General features: G+C 45.6%; 1 protein-coding gene across 10 annotated transcripts in view; it reads left to right on the top strand.

Annotated features, from left to right (window-relative positions):
* The window catches only part of hectd1 (HECT domain containing 1), a 133,302-nt gene that overhangs the window by 41,745 nt on the left and 76,504 nt on the right, over positions 1-15,053 (top strand). For all 10 annotated transcript variants that reach the window (XM_078233680.1, XM_078233675.1, XM_078233678.1 and 7 more), the window contains exon 10: positions 1,449-1,623. In XM_078233680.1, the coding sequence (XP_078089806.1) occupies positions 1,449-1,623 (175 nt within the window). The remainder of the gene's footprint in view (positions 1-1,448; positions 1,624-15,053) is intronic.

Below are 15,053 nucleotides of genomic sequence, written 5' to 3'. Positions count from 1 at the left end.
CTTCTTGATTGACTTCAAAGTTGGACCAATGTGACAGCATTTAGTGCTACAGTTCATTTTAATGCATACTCTTAAGAGAATTGTAAGAGGATGTTACATTGGCTGGTTCAGTGCATTGTGCTTCTGCTGTATCCACTGGCTCCTTTGTTTAAAATCTTAGAATTTAAACTTGAATAGGAGTTCAAAATGTTTCTTCAGAAGATGAACAATAGGAGCAGGAACAGATCAGACAGCCTCCCAAATCTGTTCTGCTATCCAATTAGAATTTTTAAAACAATTTCGCTTTCCTTTCCATGTCCCATGATGCTGTTAATGTCCAAAAATCTGTCCATATTTGCCTTGAATATTTTCAACAGCTGGTCATCTGCAGCCCCCTGGGTAGAATATTCCAGAGATTCGCAACCCACTGAAGAAACCTCAGTAAAAATGGCTTCATTAACATATTTCTAAAAAGCCTCCGGATTGCTACAGTTTCACACTAAGCAATAATGTCATATTTGATCTTGTAATGTATTAATAAGTATTCTTTGCTTTAGATTTGCAAGGTTAATAGTATTTCTGTTATCATTTCAAAGTCCTATTAGTATTTCAAAAATTGAGACTTTTGAATGAGAGAGATCATCACCATGCCATATGCCTTTGGGTCTCCACATGGCAAGTTCCTCTGTATGTAGAAATGAAGCACTTATTATCCAAGAGGCTTTGTAAATATGTGCACATCCTGGTCTTTACTGTATCAAAGCATCAGATATTTCCGTCCATTTTTAAATAAACAATAACTTGGTTGCTTCTGACAATTAAGTACAGCTAAATGCCAACTGTTGTAGTTGGCAGACTTCCTTCTTGTAAAGTCTTGCTGTGATTGGAGAAACTAAAGAGTCATGCTCTCGCTTTCTTTCTCTCCCACCCTTTGCCAAAGCTAACTGTGTTTTCACTCAGTTTGAAAGTGCGTGGATCTGTAGCACAAACTAGTCATAATTTGTCACTAATTGCGAATATTTTTGGGGAGGCCATACGAAGGACTAGAAAAATGGAAGATTTACGCTAATGCAGTTAGGGATGGCCTTCCAAATTTGGGCATTGAGACAGTTCCATTCTACATAAGATAATGGCAAAATACCGCAGATGCTGGAAACTGAAGAAAAAAACAGAAAATGCTGGTGAAAACCAGCAGGTCTGCCAGCATCTGTGAAGAGAGAATAGAGCCAATGTTTTGAGTCAGGATGACCGTTCATCAGAGAAACGTTGGCTCTATTCTCTCTCCACAGATGCTGACAGACCTGCTGAGTTTCTCCATTCCACATCAGGTTGCACTGTACTTTGCAATGGAGTACTGTATGTGAGGAGTGAGTTGTATTCCTTTGCGATGCCATTCCTTCTATTGTGCATAGGATTTCCCCAACAGAAAAAAATGATTAAATGGTGTATTTTAATTGTAATGCCTTTAGGAGATTGGATGTGCCCTGTGAATAAAGGTGAAGATAAGAAAAAGAAAGATGCCAACAGAGAGGATGAAGATGGGAATGAACCAAAGGGAGATCCTGAAATGGCCCCATTATACTTGAAGAGGTTGTTGCCAGTATTTGCACAGACATTTCAGCAAACTATGCTGCCATCCATCAGGTATATTTTTCAAATCAATTTACAGATTTATTGATTTTTGGCAGGAACATTTTGTTGGCAACTTGTGAGGAAAAGCAGCAATAAAAATGTAATTTGGTTGTAATCTGGCTGTTAGCCATCTTTGCTAGTAATTTGGGAAATGTAGCTCACAAAGAGAGACCATGGGTGGAATTTTCCCTGAAATGCACTAAATGTTGTAGCTGGCGTGGAAATTCGCATTTTTTCCATCAGAAGCGATGGTTTTTGCTCCATCTTGCTGACTATCCACCTAATTAAAAATTCCTGCACGTGAAACCTGCCGGATGACTGGTTCACCCACCCCAACATGACCTCACTGCTTCCACAATGCAGGGGCCATATTTCAATTGGCATAGTGTGAACAGTTTTCAACACTTGCAGCATAAAAGCTCTCCATTGAAGACCTAGTCCGATAGACAAAGTAGTGTGTGGTCCCCAGATTTAGTGATGCTTCACTTGAATGTCTGCTGGATGCCATGGAGGCCTGCTGTGATATCCTCTACCCTGGCTCTGGCTGCAGAAAGGGCAGCAAGGTTACAAATCCAGCTTGGGAGGCAGTGGCAACAGTGGTGACTGAGAAGAGGTTGGCCACCCAATGCCGAAGGAGGATGAATGATCTAATCCATTTTGCCAGAATAAGTCAACCATCACATCACACTCAACTCCCAAACCCAACATTCAATCACAGGGATCGCTCAATGGACATGACTGCTCACTTTCTCACCCACCCTCCCCTTTCAAAGAACAAAGAAAATTCCAGCACAGGAACAGGCCATTCAGTCCTCCAATCCTGCACCAACTATGCTGCCCAACTTAACTAAAACCCCCTACCCTTCCGGGGACCATATACCCTCTATTCCCATCCTATTCATGTATTTGTCAAGATGCCCCTTAAAAGTCACTACCGTATCCGCTTCCACAACCTTCCCCGGTAACGAGTTCCAGGCACCCACTACTGTGTGTGTAAAAAAAAAAAAAAATCTGCCTCGTACATCTCCTTTAAACCTTGCCTCTCGCACCTTAAACCTGTGCCCCCTAGTAATTGACTCTTCCACCCTGGGAAAAAGCTTCTGACTATCCACTCTGTCCATGCCCCTCATAATCTTGTAGACTTCTATCAGGTCGTCCCTCAACCTCCGTCGTTGCAATGAGAACAAACCAAGTTTCTCCAACCTCTCCTCATAGCTAATGCCCTCCATACCAGGCAACATCCTAGTAAATCTTCTGTACCCTGTCCAAAGTCTCCACATCCTTCTGGTAGTGTGGCGACCAGAATTGAACACTATATTCCAAGTGCGGCCTAACTAAGGTTCTATAAAACTGCAACATGACTTGCCAATTTTTAAACTTAATGCCCCGGCCAATGAAGGCAAGCATGCCGTATGCTTTCTTGACTACCTTCTCCACCTGCATTGCCACTTTCAGTGACCTGTGTACCTGTACGCCCAGGTCCCTTTGCCTATCAATACTCTTAAGGGTTCTGCCATTTACTGTATATTTCCAAAATGCATTACCTCACATTTGTCCAGATTAAACTCCATCTGACATCTCTCCGCCCAAGTCTCCAACTGATCTATATCCTGCTGTATCCTCTGATGGTCCTCATCGCTATCCGCAAATCCACCAACCTTTGTGTCTTCCGCAAACGTACTAATCAAGTCAGTTACATTTTCCTCCAAATCATTTATATATATTACAAACAGCAAAGATCCCAGCACTGAGCCCTGAGGAACGCCACTTGTCACAGCCCTCCATTCAGAAACACACCCTTCCACTGCTACCCTCTGTTTTCTTTGACCGAGCCAGTTTTGTATCTACCTTGCCAGCTCACCTCTGATCCCATGCGACTTCATCTTCTGCACCAGTCTGCCATGAGGGACCTTGTCAAAGGCCTTACTGAAGTCCATGTAGACAACATCCACTGCCCTACCCTCATCAATCATCTTCGTCACTTCCTCTCAAAACTTGATCAAGTTCGTGAGACATGACCTCCCCTTCACAAAACCATGTTGCCTCTCACTAATACGTCCACTTATTTCCAAGTGGGAATAAATCCTGTCTCGAAGAATCCTCTCCAATAATTTCCCTACCATTGATGTAAGGCTCACCGGCCTGTAATTACCTGGATTATCCTTGCTACCCTTAAACAAAGGAACAACATTGGCTATTCTCCAATCCTCTGGGACCTCCCCTGTAAGAAGTCTCACAACACCAGGTTAAAGTCCAACAGGTTTATTTGGTAGCAAATACCATAAGCTTTCGGAGCACTGCTCCTTCGTCAGATGGAGTGGACATTTCCACTCCATCTGACGAAGGAGCAGTGCTCCGAAAGCTTATGGTATTTGCTACCAAATAAACCTGTTGGACTTTAACCTGGTGTTGTGAGACTTCTTACTGTGTTCACCCCAGTCCAACGCCGGCATCTCCACATCGTGACCTCCCCTGTAGCCAGTGAGGATACAAAGATTTCTCTCAAGGCCCCAGCAATTTCCTCCCTTCCCTCTCTCAGTATTCTGGGGTATATCCCATCAGGCCCTGGGGACTTGTCTACCTTAGTGTTTCTCAAGAACCCCAATACCTCCTCCTTTTTGATCTCAACATGGCTCAAACTATCTACACATCCTTTCCCAGACTCATCATCCACCAAGTCCTTCTCTTTGGTGAATACTGACGCAAAATACTCATTTAATACCTCACCCATTTCCTCTGGCTCCACGCATAGATTCCCTCCCTTGTCCTTGAGTGGGCCAACCCTCTCCCTGGCTACCCTTTTGCTCTTTACATATGTATAAAAAGCCTTGGGATTTTCCTTAATCCTGCTGGCCAATGTTTTTTCGTGACCCCTTTTCGCCATCCTTACTCCTTGCTTAAGTTTCTTTCTACTTTCCTTGTATTCCACACTTGCTTCGTGAGTTCCCAGCCTCCGAGCTTTGACAAATGCTTCCTTTTTCTCTTCGACTAGGCTGGCCCTATCCCCTCTGCTCATCTCATTCTCATTCCACTAACTTTCCACAAATGCCAGCATTTCTTCTCATCAGCCATGCCATGGATCTTGCTTACACTCTCTTCATTTGTCTTGTCCTGCATCTTAAAAGGGGAGAGGTCCCAGACTGGTGGTGGTATATCCAACATCAAGGAGTGAGTTGAAAACAGAGCGAATGTGCTGGCCACAATGATGTTGACCATTCCTGCAGTGGCGGTGAGGCTGGAAGCAAGAACCCATGTGAGGATCCTGCACCTGATCATCCCTCTCTCGATGCTACTCTGAGTACTGTTCTGTGTGTCACGCACTAATAATCTCTACTTTTTCACAACTTTCATCTGCCATGAGTCCAATGCCCTCTGGCAACCTTGACCCCAGCTCCAGTACCTTGGATGAGGATTCCAAGGACAGCACACTCAAAGACCCATCATGGTGCTCACCCACACCTTCCACCAGCGCAGTGGCACACCCTGGTGGGACCTATATGTAGAATAGGTTTGGGATCATAATCTGGTGAGCATGGCACATAATCTGGTACACAGCAAGTGAAACAAGAGATGTGACGTTGCCAGTACTCAGAGGACTGCTGAAGACAAGGAATCTGCTGAATCTGAGTCAGGTGGATGAGTTTCGCTGCAGCGACAATCATGGGAACATCAGGAAGAGATGTCAGCCACACTCCTAAGATTCAGTCCAAGGTGATTGCGCTATCATGCCAATGCACTGAAGTCTGCACTGACAGGTTGAGGGCCGCTGTGGAGACCTTAATCCAGGACATCTGTCCAGCATTGCTGCACAGGCTGAATGCCATCATTGAAGTCATAACTGGCCTCTTACAATGTCAATGTGAGAGGGTGTGGGGCAGCTCGATCTCACTGCAACTTCCTCTTCTCGAGGAATCAGCCAGGAGCCCTCAGCACCCATAGGGTCAAGGACCAGCAACTCGTCATTCCCCACAGGTGACTCTGGAAATGTCCAGATGTAACAAATCCTCTCCTCTTGTAGCTCCATCAGCTCCAACTCCACTGGCACCAAAATTGGTGGCATAGTGGACAGTGAAGAAGGTTATCTCTGATTGCAACAGGATCTTGATAAATTGGGCCAGTGGGCTGACGAATGGCAGATGGAGTTTAATTTAGATAAATGCGAGGTGATGCATTTTAGTAGATTGAACCAGGGCAGGACTTACTCAGTTAATAGGGCGTTGGGGAGAGTTAAAGAACAAAGAGATCTAGGGGTACATGTTCATAACTCCTTGAAAGTGGAGTCGCAGGTGGACAGAGTGGTGAAGAAGGCATTCAGCATGCTTGGTTTCATTGGTCAGAACATTGAATACAGGAGTTGGTAAGGCCACACTTGGAATACTGTATACAGTTCTGGTTACCCTGTTATAGAAAGGATATTATTCTTAAACTAGAAAGAGTGCAGAAAAGATTTGCCAGGATGCGACCGGGACTTGATGGTTTGAGTTATAAGGAGAGGCTGGATAGACTGGGACTTTTTTCTCTGGAGCATAGAAGGCTGAGGGGTGATCTTAGAGGTCTATAAAACAATGAGGGGCACAGATCAACGAGCTAGTCAATATCTTTTCCCAAAGGTAGGGCAGTCTAAAACTAGAGGGCATAGGTTTAAGATGAGAGGGGAGAGATACAAAAGTGTCCAGAGGGGTAATTTACTCACAGAGGGCAGTGAGTGTCTGGAACAAACTGCCAAAGGTAGTAGTAGAGGCGGGTCCAATTTCGTCTTTTAAAAAGCATTTGGACAGTTATATGGGTATGGCAAGATGGATATAGAGGGGTATGGGCCAAATGCGGGCAATTGGGACTCGCTTAGGAGTTTTAAAGGGCGGCATGGACAAGGACGTAGGGCCTTTTTCTATGCTGTAAACTTCCATGACTAGGCCAAGGAGTGTGTACCTGACCTAAAGCAGGACAACCTAAGCAGGCCAGGCCCTCCAGACGATATCTGCCAATGTCATCACTGAAAACGGCTTATCTATCAGCAGGCTTCCTCCATCTCGGCTGTGGATGTCGGGGATGCACCAAGGTGTAGTGGTAGAGTTAAGAAATGTAAAATATATTAGGAGCATAATGGTGACACAGGTATTCACTAGATATTAATGTGCACAAATGTAAATACAAATATGGCCCGTTCCACATCTTAGAAACCCTACAGCACAGAAAGAGGCCATTCGGCCCACCGACCACAATCCCACCCAGGCCATATCCCCATATCCCTACATATTTCCCCTCTAATCCCTCTAACCTGCGCATCCCAGGACACTAAGGGCAATTTTAACATGGCCAATCAACCTAACCCGCACATCTTTGGACTGTGGGAGGAAACCGGAGCACCCGGAGGAAACCCACGCAGACACGGGGGGGAATGTGCAAACTCCACACAGACAGCGACCCAAGCCGGGAATCGAACCCAGGCCCCTAGAGCTATGAAGCAGCAGTGCTAACCACTGTGCTACCGTGCTGCCCCACATGTTTCTCCTCTTGTGTTTGAATCCATTTTATTAAGAGCTTGTTGTAATCACTCAGGCGACATACCATGGTCCCTTGCCCCACTTATTGTAAATGTCTTGATCATGGGCATTTGTTTGTGTAGTCTGGTTACATGTCACGACAGTGTTTGGCCGTTTTATCTCATTTCCAACATTGTTGATGCAACACCTGTCATCTGTTCTTGCAGAGGACACGTCATTCAAATACTTTTCAGGGTCATCTTTTTCTGTGTTGGCTATGTGACAGGTGGAGATGTTCTCCCATGTCGTATGCATGCTTGAAATGTGAAGGTGTGGTGTGGAAGAACAGAAGTGTTAACACATGGAGAAAGATGATATATCCTAGAACTCCATGCATTCTGTCGTGTGCCAGGGCTTCCATGCTACGACCCCATACTTTACGGGATTAAGCAATCCTGTCTTACTGCTACCCATGCCACTTCATGGCTACATCTAATAAACTGTGCAATTAGTACCTGCACCGTTCCAACTGATGTATGAGACTCTGTCCCTTTTGGCCAAATTAGGGTCCTTGCGCTTGACCCTACAGGCTTGAACATCTGTAACTGTGTGTGCTGTGTCCACACACATCTCATTTCAATGTATGGATACAGTGTTGGACATCTCGCCCAACCACGAGCCGTGGTCACCAATGCTGCATCGAAATAGTCACATGGTGAGTTATGGCTCTGTTGAGCTTGATTGGGAGCCACCAGTTAATAGGAGTAATAGGGTGTAAGGAAAAGATAACAGAAGCTTCAGTGTGCTCAATATTGGAAGCTATGTTTCACCCTGGAGCCTTCGTGATACTGGAGATCATTCAAATTTTCAGAGCCACTGGTGCCCAAGAGGGTACAACGGTTGGCATGCAATTGTTTGAATGTCATCAGCCTCAGGTGGTCCACATCTACAGTAAGATGACAAGACATGAGGACCACTATCCATGAATAAGAGGGCATGGTGGCAATGGGATTGAGAAGGTGCCACGGAGGACTGACTCGTGTACATGAATTGAGACCTGCTGAACCTTCTTGGCTGCCTTGTCCCCAGTCTTGTCCATCAGCTGCACCATCGACTTCACTCGGAATGCGGAGTCATGATGAACGTGGGTCGCCTCGAGGAGCGGTATCTGATCAAAGGCTACCACCAACAAGACCAGTTATTATAGTGTATTAGCTCCTACTGTTGTCATGAATGGATTGTTTTAGAGATGTTGGATGAATCAGCACCTTTGGACCTTTTGCTTGCAAGATGTCACTCTTCAGACAGTGCCTCATTTCAGCATCAAATCATGCTCCCAAGGCTTCGTCAACAGTCAGAGGCAAACACCAAGGGGAACTACACACTCACATTTTCAAGTGCAGAGCTGAAAGAAAAGGATTCAGAATGCTCAAGTTCATGTGGCTCCTTATGTGGATCTCTCTTTTTTTCCAACGAGATACTCGATGGGCCATTCAGCCCATCGAGTCTGTACCGACCACCATCCCACCCAGACCCTATTCCCGTAACCCCCCAATTTACCCTGCTAATCCCCCTGACACTAGGGTCAGTTTAGAATGGCCAGTCAACCTAACCCACACATCTTTGTGGACTGTGGGAGGAAACCAGAGCACCCGGAGGAACCCACGCAGAAACGGAGAGAAAGTGCAAATTCCACACAAACAGTGACGCGAGCCGGAATTGAACCTGGGTCCCTGGTGCTGTGAGGCAGCAGTGCTCGGTGCTGTGAGGCAGCAGTGCTCACCACTGTGTCACCATGCCGCCCAAAGTATTACTTTAGGCCTTTGGATTACTAGTCCAGTGACCTAACCACTGCCTCCCCTGGTATGAGATACACCCATGCATGCTTCCCTCATCTGGCCTGTGTTACAGCCTCTTCATCTGCAGCATTGGCTTCCTCAAACTCATCGTTGTTATCCTCTTCGAGGTTCTCCTTGTCAGAGAAGGCGTGCAGTTCCTCCATCTTGTCATCAGGCAAGTCATTCTCTCCTTTTTACAGGGCTCGGTTGTGTCATAGGTAGCAAGCCACAATGATCCTTGACCCCCCTCTGGGGAGATCTGTCCAGGCAATGGAATTGTATTTTCAGCATCCCTGTGGTGTGCTCGACAAATGTCCAAGAAGCAGCATGAGTCTCGTTTTACCTTCTCTCTGCAGGAATATGAGGTCACTGCACTAGCTTCATCAACCACGTCCTTTGCAGGTAGCACTTTGTCCCCAAGGAGTCGGTCCTGGATCCTGTATAGTCGGCACGGTAGCACAGTGGGTTAGCACTGCTGCTTCACAGCTCCAGGGTCCCGGGTTCGATTCCCGGCTCGGGTCACTGTCTGTGTGGAGTTTGCACATTCTCCTCGTGTCTGCGTGGGTTTCCTCCGGGTGCTCCGGTTTCCTCCCACAGTCCAAAGATGTGCGGGTTAGGTTGATTGGCCAGGTTAAAATTGCCCCTGAGATGTTCGGAGAGAGGATGTCCTGGCAGTTTTGAATAAACCGAAGGTCGATAAGTCCCCTGGGCCTGATGAAATATATCCTAGGATTCTTTGGGAGGCAAGGGATGAGATTGCAGAGCCTTTGGCTTTGATCTTTGGGTCCTCGCTGTCCATGGGGATAGTGCCAGAGGACTGGAGAGTGGCGAATGTTGTTCCTCTGTTTAAGAAAGGGAATAGAAATGACCCTGGTAATTATAGACCGGTTAGTCTTACTTCGGTGGTTGGTAAATTGATGGAAAAGGTCCTTAGAGATGGGATTTACGACCATTTAGAAAGATGCGGATTAATCCGGGATAGTCAACACGGATTCGTGAAGGGCATGTCGTGCCTCACAAATTTGATAGACTTTTTTGAGGAGGTAACTAAGTGTGTTGATGAAGGTAGGGCAGTTGATGTCATATACATGGATTTTAGTAAGGCGTTTGATAAGGTCCCCCATGGTCGGCTTATGATGAAAGTGAGGAGGTGTGGGATAGAGGGAAAGTTGGCCGATTGGATCGGTAACTGGCTGTCTGATCGAAGACAGAGGGTGGTGGTGGGTGGAAAATTTTCGGACTGGAGGCAGGTTGCTAGCGGAGTGCCACAGGGATCAGTGCTTGGTCCTCTGCTCTTTGTGATTTTTATTAATGACTTGGAGGAGGGGGCTGAAGGGTGGATCAGTAAATTTGCTGATGACACCAAGATTGGTGGAGTAGTGGATGACGTGGAGGGCTGTTGTAGGCTGCAAAGAGACATGGATAGGATGCAAAGCTGGGCTGAAAAATGGCAAATGGAGTTTAACCCTGATAAATGTGAGGTGATTCATTTTGGTAGGACTAATTTAAATGTGGATTACAGGGTCAACGGTAGGGTTCTGAAGACTGTGGAGGAACAGAGAGATCTTGGGGTCCATATCCACAGATCTCTAAAGGTTGCCACTCAAGTGGATAGAGCTGTGAAGAAGGCCTATTGTGTGTTAGCTTTTATTAACAGGGGGTTGGAGTTTAAGAGCCGTGGGGTTATGCTGCAACTGTACAGGACCTTGGTGAGACCACATTTGGAATATTGTGTGCAGTTCTGGTCACCTCACTATAAGAAGGATGTGGAAGCGCTGGAAAGAGTGCAGAGGAGATTTACCAGGATGCTGCCTGGTTTGGAGGGTAGGTCTTGAGGAAAGGTTGAGGGAGCTAGGGCTCTGGAGCGGAGGAGGCTGAGGGGAGACTTAATAGAGGTTTATAAAATGATGAGGGTACTTCTCTCTGTTTACAAGTTCCAAAAGTGTTTGTGTCTCGATCTAGCTTTCAGCTCTGACATTTTGCATGGTGATTATTTTCATGTCAAAGTCCACTGCTTTGTTCAAACGCCTGCTGAAATTTTGCTGTCAGTTCTCCAAATTTCCATTTGAAGAAAAGGATTTGAAACGAACATAATGATTTGTTTTATTGCGTCTAATTCCTGAAATTGTCTGTTGAATGCTAAAATTGCCCCTTAGTGTTCTGCGATGCATGGGTTAGAGGGATTAGCGGGTCATATGTGTAGGGATATGGGAGTAGGGCCTGGGTGGGATTGTGGTCAGTGCAGACTTGATGGGCTGAATGGCCTGTTTCTGCACTGTAGGGTTTCTATGATTCTATGAATACCTTTTCCAATTTTTCAGGTGAATTTATTTGGATGGAACCCTTTCTGTCTGACCTGTAATTGGATTTTCTTCAGATTTGGGATTTGCTCAGTAATTTTGTTCTTTATCTGGGAGGACCACAGGCCCAGTTTCAACTTGAACACATTCACTGCACTGATCATGTGTGACAAGTCTCTGTCCCACCCTTGCAGTTCAGGGTTCAGCTCATTCAATTTTGTACTTGTGTCCAAAAGAAATGCCAAGTCTAGCAATTACAACATTATCTGACAGCTCGCTGTAAACCTCATTTCTTGATTTAAGAAAGGTGACAATTTCGGGGAGCAGATCTAAAAGTTTCTTATGGACTTCTCCTCGACTTAACCACCTGACATCTGCGTGGAGGATTAGCTCACCGTAGGTGGCATCAAGCTCATCAAGTAATGATTTGAACAAGCAATGTTGCAGAATTCTGGCTTGAATTGAGTTGACAGTCTTGACAACTTCATTGCATGAGTAAAGTCAATTACCTTGCTCGCTAGCGCTTATTGGTAGATAACACAGCGGTAAAGGAGGAAACATCAGGATCATCTCTGCAAAATACAACAAAGCCTGCATTGACAATGTACCATCAGTTGCGATTCAAAACAGTTTTTTGATTGGAATGTTTTTCTCAGTCACATACTTTTAACTTTGTTGCAGACATCCTCGCCTCTTGCCCTTTTGCCACTCAGAGAAAGGACAAGGACGTGCTCCTTTGTTTTTGCATCTTTGTTTTTGTTCACATGGCATTCAGTCAGCTGGGCCATACCTGTCTACTGACTCATCAAACTGCAGTGAGAAACAGTCACAACCTGCTAAGTCTTGGTGTATTAACTGAGAGACATCCTCTGACAACAATTCCACCCTTCTGGCTACTGTTAAAGCATCAAGCAGCGTGCTCTTGATTGCTGTCACAATTTCATTTTTGTTTTTAGAATCTTTGAACAAGGTGTCAGCAGCAACCACCATAGCCTCCTTGATAAACTGTTCACCGATGGTGAAGTTATGTTCTGTCAGCAGATGGCTAATGTTAAAAGATGCCTCTTTCAGAGCCTTGTCTTTGGTATTTCATGGTACACTTGTACGAAAGGTGAAGCCACACGGGATCAGAGGAGAACTGGCAAGATGGATAAACAACTGGCTTGGCTACCGAAGACGGGTGATTTTCTGAATGGAAGGCTGTGACTCGCGGTGTTCCACAGGGATCAGTTCTGGGACCTTTGTTGTTTGAAGTATATGTAAATGATTTGGAGGAAAATGTAGCTGGTGTGATAAGTTTGCAAAATTGGCAGAGTTGTTGATAGTAAAGAGGATTGTCAGAGGATACAGCAAGATATAGACTGGGACGGAGAAATGGCAGATCGAATTTAATCAGGACAAGTGTTAGGTAATGCATTTTAGAAGGTCCAATGCATGTTGCAATTATACAGTAAATGGTAGAACCCTTAGGAGTATTGACAGGCAGAGAGATCTGGGCATACACAGTGGCAACACAGATGGATAAGGTAGTTAAGAAGGCATACAGCATGCTTGCCTTCATCGGTTAGGGGCATTGAGTATAAAAATTTGCAGGTCATGCTGCAGCTATACAGGACCTTAGTTAGGCTTCATTTGGAATATTGTGTACAATTCTGGTCGCCACACTAACAAGGATGTGGATGCTTTGGAGAGAGTGCAGAAGAGGTTTACCAGGATGTTGCCTGGTCTGCAGGGCATTAGCTATGAGGAGAGGTTGGATAAACTTGGTTTGATCTCACTAGAACAATGGAGGTGATGGGCGACTTGATAGAGGTTTACAAGACTGAGTGGCATGGACAGAGTGGGTAGTCAGATGCTCTTTCCTAGGGTAGAAAAGTCAACTACTCGGGGACATAGGTTTAAGGTGCGTGGGGAAAAGTTTTTAGAGGAGATGTGTGAAGCAAGCTCTTTACACAGGGTGGTGAATGCCTGGTAAGCACTGCCTGGGAAGGTGGTGGGAGCAGGTACGATAGCGGCATTTAAGGGGCATCTAGACGAATACATGAATAGGATGGGAATGGAAGGATACGGACTCCGTAAGTGCATATGGTTTTCGTTTCGGTAGGCATCATGATCGGAGCAGGGTTGGAGGGCTGAAGGGCCTGTTCCTGTGCTGTACTGTTCTTTAGCCACAGGTTTTGAAAAGACTGTTGAGCTTGCAACATTCCCTTTTACTCCTCAACTTTCTTTGTTTGAATGTTTAAAGGGAAACTTTCATAAGTTTGCATGCATTGTCTTGTGATGCCATTCCAAATTACCGCTTCTACTCGAGGCTGCACTCTGTTAACAAATGAGATAAATGGTCTTGCCTTGGACATTCATAAAAATAAATTCACTTTCCTATTCCTGGTGGAAATGGTAAGTTTTTGTCCTCTTGGAAATCCCTGGCTCCTCACTCACCATTTTGCCTATGCATGGCGTTTCCCTGATTCTCTGTATCCAGAGGGGGCACTGCTAGGCCTTGATCTTCAGGATTTTCCACCAGCCGCCTCCTCTTTCGCAATAGTCTCCTCCTCCCACTATTATGCAGGCAGCAATGAATTCGGGCTCCATCTTCCTGGTGGTCTCATCTCTGCAGCATAAATGCAAAACGCGTAAGAGTCAGAACTCGTCTGCAGCATTCATCGTTCTGTCAATGGCTTGTGAACGACTGGGTTAAGGGCCCTTATTCCTGCGTCACCAGGTGTTCGCCTCATAAATAATCTATTCTGTGGTGTGCATACCTGGCTGATCCCCCTGCTGCAAATCATGAATGACTGAGGTGAGACTCTTGGCTAGGCACCTGAATGTGTTGTTTTCAGCCCAGGCACTGGCATCCTTTTTATAATGTGGAGATGCCGGCGTTGGACTGGGGTAAACACAGTAAGAAGTCTCACAACACCAGGTTAAAGTCCAACAGGTTTGTTTGGTCGCAAAAGCCACTAGCTTTCGGAGCGCCCACTGCTCCTTCGTCAGGTGAGTGGGATTTCAGTTCACAAACAGGGCATATAAAAAGACACAAACTCAATTTACAAAATAATGGTTGGAATGCGAGTCTTTACAGGTAATCAAGTCTTAAAGGTACAGACAATGTGAGTGGAGAGAGGGTTAAGCACAGGTTAAAGGGATGTGTATTGTCTCCAGCCAGGACAGTTAGTGAGATTTTGCAAGCCCAGGCAAGTCATGGGGGTTACAGATAATGTGACATGAACCTAAGATCCCGGTTGAGGCTGTCCTCATGTGTGCGGAACTTGGCTATCAGTCTCTGCTCAGCGACTCTGCGCTGTCGTGTGTCGTGAAGGCCGCCTTGGAGAACGCTTACCCGAAGATCAGAGGCCGAATGCCCGTGACCGCTGAAGTGTTCCCCAACAGGAAGAGAACACTCTTGCCTGGTGATTGTCGAGCGGTTGTCTGTTGTGGAGCTACGACAACAGATGAATGAACACTGCTCGACAATCATTAACCATTCCCTGCTTTAACATACTTTGGCCTTTTCTTGTTACCATTGATTGTTCAGGAAACAGCATGTTGTCAACATAGCAAAATTTGCGGATGATACTAAAATATAGGTGGGAAAGTAGGCAGTGAAGAGGATATAAAGGTCCTACAGACGGATATAGATAGGCTAGGAGAATGGACCAAAATTTGGCAGATGGAGTTTAATGTCAATAAGTGAGGTTGCCCATTTTGGCAGAAAAAATAGGCAAGTTATTACCTGAATGGAAAGCAGATTCAAAATGCTTCCGGGCAGAGGGATCTGGAGTTCATGAGTTGCAGAAAGTCGACATGCAGGTGCAGCATGT

Source organism: Mustelus asterias, chromosome 18, assembly GCF_964213995.1.
Source record: "Mustelus asterias chromosome 18, sMusAst1.hap1.1, whole genome shotgun sequence".
NCBI lineage: Eukaryota > Metazoa > Chordata > Chondrichthyes > Carcharhiniformes > Triakidae > Mustelus > Mustelus asterias.
Note: the sequence above shows the minus strand (reverse complement) of the source record. Positions and strands in the feature narration are given on the sequence as shown.